The sequence below is a fragment of the Homalodisca vitripennis genome, chromosome 4 (assembly GCF_021130785.1).
Source record: "Homalodisca vitripennis isolate AUS2020 chromosome 4, UT_GWSS_2.1, whole genome shotgun sequence".
Classification (NCBI taxonomy): domain Eukaryota; kingdom Metazoa; phylum Arthropoda; class Insecta; order Hemiptera; family Cicadellidae; genus Homalodisca; species Homalodisca vitripennis.
The window spans coordinates 146,733,839-146,747,298 of NC_060210.1; the positions used below are offsets into that span (position 1 = coordinate 146,733,839).

Genomic DNA, 13,460 nt, shown 5'->3' on the forward strand with positions numbered 1-13,460 from the left:
ACGTTTTTTTTTTTTAATTTTAACAATTTTCTTTCAGTTATTATTAGTTACACCAATATAAGTTTAGACACTAGAGTTCACTCCAGAGTAACATAAATGTTAGCCCTAAGACAAGTGTACACTCACAAGAATTACTAGGCCTGATCGTGGGTTCTGAATTGATAGGCCTACTTCTCTATTAACTACACATAAGAATTTTTTTATCCAACACTAAAATATTTAGTATACAATAATAATTTTGACTAGTACAATCAATTTGTCATCTAAGAAACTAGTGGGTATTGTTTAAATAAACACAAATCCCATCAAAATTTATGACTTTTTTTATATCAGATTTAAATAAATAAAGTAATAAATAAAGCATAAAACAACGTAATTATTTCTGCTGCTACTTCTGTTTTTGTGCTGGTTTGGTGTAACAGTTTTTATTAAACAACCGCCATATTGAAACTAGTTCCTTTGTTTTTAGCTCCAGCAGGTAACTAGATACAATATTTTTACCTAAAGCTTCTTACTTGCCTTTATCTTCCCAAAAATTATACCAAAACAATTAATAATAAACTAATGGTTTCCCATTAAGTTTCAAACAGTTTTGTGTCTAGTTGATGTTAATATCGTGTTTTAAATTTTGGCAATTATTGACTCTGAGCCAAATATTATCTTGTGTACTCTTCTGAGAACTAGGAATTTTCTAGAAAGTAATCTATTCTATTTAAATAATTGTTTAGTATATTTAATTAAATTTGGTAACTTACTAGAAGGAATAAAACAAGAGACTTTGTGTTTTCCTACCACTCTTAGACTACTATGCAATCTATAAAATGTGGATTCCTTTGCTACTACCATAATAAGCAGTTTACTATAATAAGCATTTTATTTTGTTCATGTAATATAGTTGTATATTTTTAATATGAGGTAAAGAACGCATAACACTTTTTTTAGCATGTAGTAAAGTTGTGTTTGGCAGTAGTAAAGTTGTTTTGGTCATGGATGCCGTTTAAAGTACAAAGTATTACTGTATGTTTAAAGTGTGTGAAATGCTCCAATGTGCCCAAGACTGTGCAGACCGTTCCTCACCAGCCCATCTGACATTCGGAGAATTCTGCCTGTTTGCCACGGAACTGAAGAGGTGCTATCACAGAGGGTAAGTGACTTGTTGCAACCACTGGCTGGCTGACAAGCTATCAGGCATGTTCAGTCATGCATGAGTAACAAGCGTCACAGTGTTCTGGTTAATTGGCGTTGCTATCTGGAATAGGAGTTTATTGTTGATTATGTTACTTATTAATGAATGAGAGACTAATGAGTGTGGGATAACGAGAGGGAATTTATTAGTGGTCCAGTTGCCACACTGGCTGTAGTAAACACCTAGCCAGAAATAGTAATGAAGTCAGCTCCACAAGTAGACCGCTTGAGGCCTTATCTTATCTCTGCACTATGTAGATACATACATCAATTAATCTCATACACATGTTCTCTTTGTCATTGCCATTCTTGATTGTGCTTTGGATTTACTGCTATGGGATGTGCACATTTTCAGTGCTGGGGAAATTCGTCATTAGTAAAGTTACTATTATTTTATTATAATGTGTAACAGATATTTGTGTATCCACTGTTCAACAAATATAATTTATTACTAGAAGCATCAAAGATATGATAAAATGCCTATCAAATTTTCATTTTATACTATGTAGGTCAAATCTGGTTAACCAAAGACAAGTTTTTACAGATTAACTTAGTGGCTTGTATAAATTCTTTAACTTAGTAAACTACAAGCACATTATAGATTTCATAAATTTATTCATTGTTTAGTAAATACTGTACATTTACAATTCAAATTAAAACAAATCCTTATGTTAATACATTATGTGGTACAAGTTTCCAATCTGTAAAATGTACAGAATAATCATAAAGCGTAATCTTTTGGTTTTTTGGTTGACATGCCCAGCTAGTTTCAAAGCTTCCTTACAATTAATCTACAATATACTGATATATTGATTGTTATAATTATTTATAACACAATATTTACAGGATGATACTGTATAAGATTAAACTTTCATGTTGAAAACCACTTGTATATTTAATTTTGTAAACTTAAGTGTATCATATTATATTTCACATACTTGAAATCTTATTAATTTTTGTTTAAATTAGTGTAACCTAAATAATTGAAAAATTTTATTTGGTATAGTTAATGGTTACAAATTTGATACAGTTTTACATAAAGTTTTATTTCTGTTTTCTTATAAAACCATTCATATCCTGTAGTATTTGTAGATATTTTGAAACAGACTGATGTCTGGCATCAAGGTGGGCTAAAATATATTTAGACCCAAAAACCAACCCTGCACAACCTCTATCTCAAAATGAGATCATATAAATTATATACACTTATTAAAAAACTTATGGAACAGTTTAAATTTTTGTGAAAAATTGTTTTTGTTCAAAATGTCCATTGCATTTTATGTATGTATCTTATTTGTAATACAAAACTATTGTAAATTGTTTTTGAGCTAGGCGTTGATTTGTATTTATTCATCAGTGTTAATGATCCTGACTTATTAGTTTGTTTAGTTTTGTCCACTGACCGCCATTGTATGCCTTTTGTTATAAATTTTTTTATATGTCATTTTTGTAATACTTTTGATACATTTTTACATACACATTTCTGCATTGTTTGTATTTTTATTGTTTGACTATTAGTAGTGACATTGAAACTATTAATAAATGACTATTATTACTAACTAACTAACTACTTAACTATTATTTATTATGTTTGTGATTAATAAATGGTCAGAGAATGTTTTGACAGAATATAGGTAAATTAACCTTTCTGTTATGATCATATTTATTCCGTTTTCAATTTCCCTTACCAATTTAGTAGGGTAATATTTGAAAAACCTAAAATACTCTTTTATTTCTATTTAATTTTGTATTTCTTTTTCAAATTCTATGGTTTTTTTACTGAATCTTTACTCTACAAACAGTTGGAAATTGTGATAAAATACACATTGCCTCATTTCATAATTGGATATATACAAAATCATACAGGCTTTATGATGGGATAAAGTATGACCTGTTATTAGTGACTATATTTTTAGTAATACATAATTTTTTATTGGTATACATGTTTAACTTAAAGTAAATAAGGTATCAAAAGAGTAATCAGTGTGTTACATAGTAATTTTAAGAGAAGGCTGTAGAAGAAGGGCTTTAGATTCCAAAGTATACCTTTTAATCTCTTTTAGCTTTATCAATTCCAAAATGTTGACAAAACCAGATAAGGAAAGTTTAAAATGAGTCCACTGTATATATAATTTTTATTTTGTAGATCTTATTTCAATTTCTAATAATATTCAATGGTGACCTCAGTGATAAATAATCATCCATTGCATACATTATTAAACATGGATTATATTTTTTTGTTTAAATATACTCCTTGTAATCCATAGTTTATAATTTTTCAGGGTTCCTAGATCAAGCCACTTGGCTCGAAAACTGGAAAGAGATGGAAAGGAGAAAAAAAAGCGCTCAAGAAAAATGTCAAGTAAGTAAATAGTCCAGCATATTGTACATAAATGTATAATATTTATTTATTTATATATATATATATATATATATATATATATATATGCATATATAATATAATATGTATATATCAAATCATTTATTGCCATTGATCATCAATATGAAATATGCATAATCAATTACAATGTTCAGTAACTTTAATACAATACAATACGCATTTTGTCAATAATGACAAATAAAGATGTGAGTTAGTTTAGATTAGATCACGTAATAAGTTATTTATAACATACAAGTATATAAGCTATACTTACACCACAATTTAAAAATCTTGAATAGTATAAAATGGATTGTTCTGCAACCGGATAATTAATTTATTTATTTATGAAATCTCACAATGAGTCAGTCAGCATCTTGTGTACAATTTCAACGCTCTATGTGTTCTTTTAAGAATGTGTATTTGGATAATCCATTACTAATATCATCTATCATGCGCATCATTATTTGACAGTTAAAAAATAGAAAAGACCATACAGAGGTAATTCTTCATTTACACAAGAAGTTTAAGGTTGTCTCGATCTTGGATCATCCTTCCTGTGTTCAATGCCATCATAAAAATCAAACCAAAATCATTTATTCTCTAAAAAATTTAACAAAAGATACATTAAAAATTATTCTTTGTCTTTAAAAATATAAACAAATTAAATATTTGGTCCTTTAATATGTATTGTGTCAAAAAAAGTTTAAATTACTTATTTTATTGTGGGAGAGTTATTCCCACATGGTTGGTCTATAAAAGCCTGTGCATGAGAACAAGTCACCATAGAATAATTGGTTTGAATTACAAACCAAAAGAAGTTATAGTATAATTTTAAAAAACTAAGTAAAAACCTAATTAAATTTAAAATAAATTTTTGTATTAAAAATTAAAAAAGAAAGAAAAATGGGAAATTATCTGAATGAAGTAAGATTTAGAAAGTATTGACTTTCTAAATTCATATAGTACGTGAATTTGAATGAAGATTACCAAAATTGACAAACCACTAACTATTGGAAACTATGATCTTAGACAAGCCTAGACTCAACTCAACTATCAAATGGGTATAATCGAGACATACTTCACTCACCATTCCTTATCGTTGAGGATTGTAATCACTATATTTATTACTATTACCTCCATAACCTATAACACCCATATCACATGGATCACGCACACTCCCCAACACATGCACTCAACAAATACACTGTCACACATAAATTTGTATACATTTCTTTCCGCCTACCATCCCCAGCCTACATCATCTGCTGCCTATATTTTGACAAAATCAATAGTTCAGTATCTTTCCCACTAAAATGCTTAACATTCTTGAAAATAATAATTTTTTTCATTCGTTGCTCATAAATTTCATCAAATGTTTTACGTTGGCAATTAGAAAAGATTCACAACCCTTCCTTCCTATGAGATATTCTATCTTCCAAAGCTCAGCAGCAATTGACTTGTTGTATGTTGACAGAGAGTGTGCTCGCCAAACATGAAGTGTTTCTGGGAGGATCATGCAACCCTACGACCTGGAGACACGATATAGCCATCCCTCTGCTCAAGGGTCTGGGCATTACATACTACAATCCGGTAATTTACCACAATTTATTCAAATGTAATTAATAAGAAATGCAAGATTGTCTAAAGTTAGAGTTATATTTTGGGTATAAATATGTCTGATGTTACTTTTAGTGCCACATTGACTTTTAAACAGTGTAAAATGGTTAATGGAAATAAATAAATAACACAATTACGTTGGATCTGAAATATCTTATTCTCTTACTAGTATAATATTGATTCTATACTTGTGAAATGACCAGTTAACTCAAAGAATACACAAATATTTTAAATACAAGCAATACATATATTTCATTTGTAATGCTGTACTATCCTGAATGACCTCAAATCCAAGCAATAGATCTGTTCTATTGATGGACAGTTACACTTCAAATTTAAAGTTTACAATAGATATTTGACACATCTCAAATTACAACTACTGTCTATTCAGGAATTGACATTTAAAAATATAGAGATGGACCAGGAGATTGGCAAATATAAAATGGTATATTTCAATTTGAAGATTTTCTAGAGATCTAAAGAGTACTCTACACAACATTTTGGCACATTAATCATTAAACACTACGAGTACCGATTGGCACATAATGTCAGTTTTACTCACTGTAATGGCAACTGTAACTATTTTACACAATAGAGGAATTTTGGACCTTCTAAACTATAATTGTAGCATGCTAGAAGTGTTGCAGCTATTGGATAACTGGGATGTTGGAGCTGTTGGAACAGGAATGCTAGGCCAGGCAAACAGTGATCATGCTGTTTTACATGGTAGAGGAATTGTTGGGCCTTTCGAACTATAATTGTTGCATGCTATAGGTGTTGCAGCGATTACAGGACTGGTATGTGGAGCTGCGGGAACAGGAATGCAGGCCAGGCAAACAGTGATCATGCTGTTTTACATGGTAGAGGAATTGTTGGGCCTTTCGAACTATAATTGTTGCATGCTAGAGGTGTTGCAGCAATTGGAGTACTGCGATGTGGAGCTGCTGAAACAGGAATACTAGACAAACAGTGGATCATGCTGTTTTACATAGTAGAGGAGTTGTTGGACTTTTTAAAACCACAATTGTTGACATACTGGAGTGTTGCAGCAAGTGGAGGACTGCAGTATGGAGCTGTTGGAACAGGAATGCTAGGCCAGGCAAACAGTGATCATGCTGTTTTACATGGTAGAGGAATTGTTGGGCCTTTCGAACTATAATTGTTGCATGCTAGAGGTGTTGCAGCAATTGGAGTACTGCGATGTGGAGCTGCTGAAACAGGAATACTAGACAAACAGTGATCATGCTGTTTTACATAGTAGAGGAGTTAGGACTTTTTAAAACCACAATTTTGACATACTGGATCATGACTGCAGTATTGTTTTAGGCAAACAATAGAGGAATTGTTGGGTCTTTCGAACTATAATTGTTGCATGCTATATGTGTTGCAGCGATTACAGGACTGGTATGTGGAGCTGCGGGAACAGGAATGCTAGGCCAGGCAAACAGTGATCATGCTGTTTTACATGGTAGAGGAATTGTTGGGCCTTTCGAACTATAATTGTTGCATGCTATAGGTGTTGCAGCAATTGGAGTACTGGGATGTGGAGTTGCTGAAACAGGAATTCTAGATAGTGATCATGCTGTTTTACATAGTAGAGGATTTGTTGGACTTTTTAAAACTACAACTTTCACTTACTGGGGTGTTGCAGCAAGTGGAGGACTGGAGTGTGGAGCTGGTGGAACAGGAGCACGAGGCCAAGCAAACGGCGAATGTGCTGTTCTACGTAATAGACAGTCAGACTCGCAATGTGGTAGGCATGATAGAGGCTGCAGCGTTTGCGGGAGCCAGGCGACGGCTGGTGCTGGTCATCAAGCCATACAAGCCCTCCCAGAGCATTGGTGGGGAAGTTATATCTCACCAGTACGTTTCTGTCACTCAACTAGTTTTAGTTTGAATAAATACTAACATTTTAATTATTTGTGGATATCAGGTTCTTTTAAATACACAGTAAGGATTTATAAATTATAAACTGAATTTTTATTTCCTCACTTGGTGTTTAGACTAATGTTAACAGCCGAACACAAGTCTTGATGGGAAAGTTTAAGTTGTTAGGAGTGGTTTTTTTTTTACATAATATAGTTAAAATATAAGGTAATGGTTATGTCAGCAATTGTCCACTGCAATACTGTAAATTAGTTTATGGCCATTCAAAATCAAATTTTCAATGGTGGGTTTCAAAATATTACGGTATTTTAAGGATATTTTGTGTTCTAATTGCGGTTATTTTGTTATTTTTTTTCTTTCTCCCCTTCTTCAATAAGAATATACATATTTGTAATGTGTGTTAATTTTCTGACATAGGATATTTGTATCAATGCTTTTGCACTTAATTATGACAGACTGAGAGTATCCTTTCTGAATCATGTCTGATTCTGCTTTTTTGAGTTTATTTTTTGCCCATCTTTGTCAAGCACAAATTCCTTGCTCTTTCAAACATGTAACTCCTTCTATGTTAGAGTTTTAATGGTTTGTTTACAAATTTAGATACGGATCCTTGTGTATTTTCTTTCAGTAATACAATTATTCAGCATACAGATGGACAGACATATAAACGGACTGCCCTTAAGCCTTTTGACCTTAAAATCAATAGGATTCTTTCTTGGACCAATGTTTCAATTTTCAAATCCCTAGGACATTTCTATCAAGATTTATCGCAAAGACAGGTTGAAAGACAATGGCCTGCTCTGTAACCTCTTGATCTTAAAACTAATAAGGTTTTTCCTTTGCCCAAGAGGAACCCATGTTCCAAGTTTTAAGTCTCTAGTACTTTTCTATCAAGATTTGTTGCATATATGGTCTGTTCTTTAACCTTTTGATTTTAAAATCATTAAGGTTCTTCCTTGGACCAAGAGGAACCCATGCACTATGTTACAAGTCTCTACTAACTGGGAAGAATATCAAAAGTTATCGCACAGACAGATGGATAAAACACGATTTCAAAAAAGCCCTGTAGAGTCGTTAATAAAGATGATAACAGCTTTTTCTCTTTTCTTGTATAAATTAATCATCACTTTTTTAGAAACACTGAAAACTAATCTTGTTTCTCCAGTCTGTAATCTCAAGATATAGACTATCTGCTAATGAAATATAATGTAGGATCCACACCGCAGACTGTAGGAAGGTTGTTCATGTTTGGTCTGTTGATGCAGAGAGTATGATGAGCTGAGTGGTTCTCTACTGGTGCTCAAGAGTCTGGTGGAGAGACAAGGCATTCCTGTCTTCAATAACATCCCAGTAGCTGTCAAGTGTACTGCTAAGGTACCTATAGTTGTATTAAATATTACTGTGGTTAAGTTGATGATGGAGCTTGTATTGGCTACTTGTTAACTTATTTACATTCAAACACATAAACCATAAATATTAAAAATATTAAAAACTGTTATTTTTGTGTGGCCTTTCGATAGCAAGGCTATCTTCGTCAGACACATCACAAAAGTGATGATGAAAAATGGTGACTTTTGTGATGTGTCTGACGAAGATAGCCCTTGCTATCGAAAGGCCTCACAAAAATAACAGTTTTAAATATTGGTTTATGTGTTTGAATATAAATAAATTACTGTGTTAGTTAATATTTTTATGTCAAATTATGTTTATTAGATGATGATAAGTTGGTTGAATCATGACACCAGCCAGCACACTGTTAGTGATTTGACATTATCTGTCTGATGCTCTGCATAGTGAGTTATACTCAGACCAGAGAGCAGCCGGTGGTGGTGTTTCATCAAATCTTTATTCTCCAACACCAGAAGTGTAACTATTGGAAATTTGAACCACTTAAGAAGAGAGGTTTAGTTCTATTTAGCTTGCCCTCCAACCTAACAAAAGACAAAGTGGTTACTAAAAGAGTAATAATAGTTGTCAGAACAGAACAATGTGATGAGCCAGTTACAGCACAAGGTGTACGCAAGTGTTCTGGTTAAATAGAAAACCTTAAGAGACTACTGTAGATGTTTCTGGCATTTTTATGGTCAGCAAATAAACTATACCAGACCAGTTACACTTCACATAAAGCCCTTAGCACATCATTTCATCTCCTGCGACATTCCAAAAGCATTAAATAACACTCTCTTTCTAATACTTGGATTTTTACTCAAAATGATTATGGTTTAAACATTCATCAAAATATTGATATGTGATTGTCTCAGTGATATATTCACTGAGACAATCAAATAAAATCATCAAAGTATGCTTATGTGACAAGTATAACAACTATTGTTGATAGTTTTAAAACAATTATTCCAGTTTTGTTGAACTACATATATTTATAAATTATTATGGATGAATAATACAATAATTACTTTTACCTGTGTAACATTATTGTATGAGTTGGTTCCTTATTTTTTTCAGTCAGGTAATTCATCACTATTTTTCATTCTACACACATCCCGTATTTGCCCTTGATTTCTGGGAGAACTAATAGATCTGTTAAATAGGTTTAATCGATATTCATGATATTGGTGCTTTATGATACAAATTATTTGTGCAGATTTTGCGGGACAATATCAACATGCAGGACCTTGTATCGGCTGATCTCAAACAACCCGTCAGCAACGGACACGTGCAGGTGGCAGAAAAACTTTTGTACGTTCTCTAGAATGTATGGTCAAGCTATAAGAATGTTATTGAACATTGATTGCATTATTTTGCAGGCTCCACATGTTACAGTATACATTACATTTACAGTGAAGCAAATGTTTAAATCTCTCAAATAACTATCACAATATAACTTTAGATGTTGCTGAAGTTCTTACTGACATGAAACAAACTCGAAATGTCAAGACTATTATGAAATCCATCCCTTCATTCACAAAACCAAATAGAACCAATGTGCTTGCTTTTCGATTGGTGGTATTTGTATTTAGTTTGTTTATTACACCAAAAACATTAACATTTAACACAAATTAATAATGAATCAATATCCTTCCATGAAATGATCATTTTAATGTTTTCATATATCCATGATATTATGTTTTTTGAAACCACTCATTATCAACAACATACTATTGTCTATTGTTTACTAGTGAAAATTACACCTTTAATTGAACACAGCCTAATATTTCAGAAGAGTAATGAACCATTTATTCTATTGTTTTCATTTATCTATAGTATATAAATATAACCCAACAAATGCTATGTAAACCTTTGTACAATGGTGTCTCAATGTAATGAATTTTTAGGATGCAAAAAACTTTATTCTTTGTTTTTTATGTGTTTTTGAGGTAGTGGAATCTACATGAACTACTGTGATAGAATCGGGTTTAAAGTGTGAGAAATTAATTGTATAGAGGTTGTATTGGATATGTACGGGTTTTGTTCATGGAATATTTTTTAGTTTAGAAACATTTTGTGTTCTCTCCTCAAATTGTAAAAATATTTGTTATATTGAAGTTACAAACTAAATACTTTGTAATATAGGATATTTTTATTATATTACATTTCTACTTAATTATTACAGGTAGTTTTACTATTTGGATGTCACATACGTATGATGGAGATAAAAAAAATGTTATATTGTGGTATTCGTTATATAGAGACTCTATTGTTCTACAGGTTTCTGGTTAGCAAAACTGGCACATATGTGTACGTTTCATTGTAAATTTGATGTATATTATGGTAAAATATGCTGTCAAAACATAATTTATAATAATGTCATTTTATGTTAGAGGTCATTTGTAAATTTTTGCATGTATTTGAAATAAAATTTGCCTAAATAATACACTCTCCAAAAATTATGAATACAAAAAAGTAAAATATGTAAGGTGTTTCTGCTTTCCAATTTTGTTAATTTAAAATTTTTACTTCCAAAATACATTTTTGACTGCTCATTTTAAAAATAGGTAGGATACGTGTAAACAAGCAATTAATTAGTAATTTACAATTGCATATATTTTGTGTGGTATATATTTTTCCTTTTACTTTAAATTAGTGCTTATTTTTAAGCCTAGATCTGTGCAGTGTTAAACGTTCAAATTGATCACCCCATTTTCAGTCCTATGCAAGCATATTTTTTTAAATGAGTGCATGTACAAAATTTGCTGAAATTATACACTGCTATACATTGTTTTTTCCCAGGAAATTTAGATTAAGATTGTGTTAAATAAAATAATAAATATGAAACTTTAAAACAATTTTTAAGCAAGATAAATGAAGTTTGGTTTCAAATCTTACATTAAAAATCTTGTTTCTATCGTTATTTTAGTATCATGATAAATGTTTTGAAGAAAATCCAAAATATACAAAAAGTGCCCAATTTCATAAGGAATATAGAGGTATAAATAAATGTTTAAATATGTTGAAGAAACTTTCCCTATTAGTTACTTAGGAATTAGACATATCGGTAAAATGTGAATGTGAAAATTCATTTTATTTGATTAACTATGAACGTAATACTGCATCAAGGTGAGTGGAATCTCAGTATGTTACATTAAAAAACCACCTTTTTCATTAAATATCGAAATAATCAGATTTTCCATTTAGAACATTGATAATATGTATCATGAAAATCGTCATCAACATGTCACATTTTGATGCGACAGATCCCGGTTCCATAAGATATTTAGCATACATTGTTTAATATCTTAAAAATATTCTGTAAAATACAAATACCAGTATATTATGTGAGTTAACTATTATCAGTTGGAGGGTTAAAACATGTTTATATCTCCTAGAGAGAATATTATACTATATATTATATTATTAACTGTCCAAAGAGAGGGTTGAAGTTAAAATTTCCTGCTACTTAGAAATGTTTTTTCATACTTTATATATAAAAAATGTGTTGTAAGTACTTAATTCTATAGAGTTATTGTAAGTTATATTTTCTAACTGAAGTGTATAATTTTTATACACTACTGTAATTTTATAACTCTGATCCAAGGACATAATTTTAGAGATTTTTATATGCTTGTAGAGTAAAACGCATAAAAATGTGAATATTTTTAACTTTTAAAATAGCACCAAATAATCATGAAGCACAGTTATTCTATACAGGGTGAGGCAGACCATCCTTCCGCAATTTATAGTGGCTGAATCGAGAAACTTACCTTCTTCGTTTTAATGAAGACCCCCATATTACGACCTAAAGAAAATTTAAGTTTGAAATATCCTAAATTTGAACTATTTAAAAAGTTACAACTTTAACATATTTTGAAAAAGAGTACTTCTTTGTTAACCTTCTATAAAAATTTGGATTTTTTAAAATTTGTAACGAGGTAACAGTAATAAAAAAATAAAAGAAATAAAATTAAAAAAACCGGTACAACTTTGACATTTTGTAAAGAAGTGAAATAGTTTTATTTCGAATTTATTTCAAAATGATAATTAAATAGAGACCTTTAAAATTAGGTATGGCTCAACCTACCTTTACATTATAAAATCTTTAAAAAATTATCCCTATTTCCCTAAAAATGCAATTTTGGGTGTTAAAAATTATTTTCCCAAATTCTTTAAGGTCGAAATATGGAGGTTTTCGTTGCTTCCAGGATCGTTGTGATCCTTGTACTTGTTAGACAAGATTACAAGAGCTGGCTACTTACAAATTCTGTCTCAAAAAATTATCAATATTTTGTGATTTATAATAATTAAGTCCCTAATTTAATTTATTAGGTATATGCAGAGGTTAGGTTAGTTAGAGATAACTTTCAGATCATGTGTGGTTTATATCAATCAAATGGTAATAATAAGATTGGTTGAAATTCACACATTTTTAATGTTATTTTGAAAATAATTGTGTTTTCATATTTTTCTAATTTTAATTTCAGTAAACTAAGAGAAGCCTTCAACAATCGAGACACATCAGGGTCTGGCCAAATCAGTTTAGCGGATGTAAGTTTTAGCTTTAAATTACTAATAATGTTCATAAAAACTAATTAATTTAAATGGTTAACAATTAAAATATAATTTTTTTTGCTTTTCAAATCATTGGTATTTTTAAATGAATGTATTAGAATATTTTATTTAGTATACAAAATTTTGTAGTATAGTGATTGAGTATTTACCATTTCCCCCTAAAAGATTATAAGGTTGCGAAATAGATATAATTGTAGGTTTTAAATAATATTTAAAAAACATACCTACCAATATTTTATTGTTCAGGCTAGTTCTTAGTTATATTGACTGACAGTGCACCTATTCATTTATGGATGTATATTGTGCTATAAAGATGACACGATTAATACTAATATTTTTAATCTGGTGGTTTTTTAATGAATGTTCTCTGTTGTATGAATACCACTAAACTAATTCATCTGAAATTGTTCATAATATTTCTAATATT

At 30.5% G+C, this 13,460-nt stretch overlaps 1 protein-coding gene across 11 annotated transcripts in view; it reads left to right on the top strand.

The window, feature by feature from the left end:
* LOC124360267 overlaps window positions 1-13,460 on the top strand; it is a 128,253-nt gene that overhangs the window by 94,895 nt on the left and 19,898 nt on the right. For all 11 annotated transcript variants that reach the window (XR_006922229.1, XM_046813717.1, XM_046813725.1 and 8 more), the window contains 7 exons: window positions 1,030-1,144; window positions 3,468-3,547; window positions 5,040-5,155; window positions 6,834-7,045; window positions 8,335-8,443; window positions 9,672-9,766; window positions 12,946-13,009. Coding sequence is in view for 10 of the 11 variants with exons in the window: in XM_046813717.1 (XP_046669673.1) it covers window positions 1,030-1,144; window positions 3,468-3,547; window positions 5,040-5,155; window positions 6,834-7,045; window positions 8,335-8,443; window positions 9,672-9,766; window positions 12,946-13,009 (791 nt within the window). In the remaining variant the exon portion in view is untranslated. The remainder of the gene's footprint in view (window positions 1-1,029; window positions 1,145-3,467; window positions 3,548-5,039; window positions 5,156-6,833; window positions 7,046-8,334; window positions 8,444-9,671; window positions 9,767-12,945; window positions 13,010-13,460) is intronic.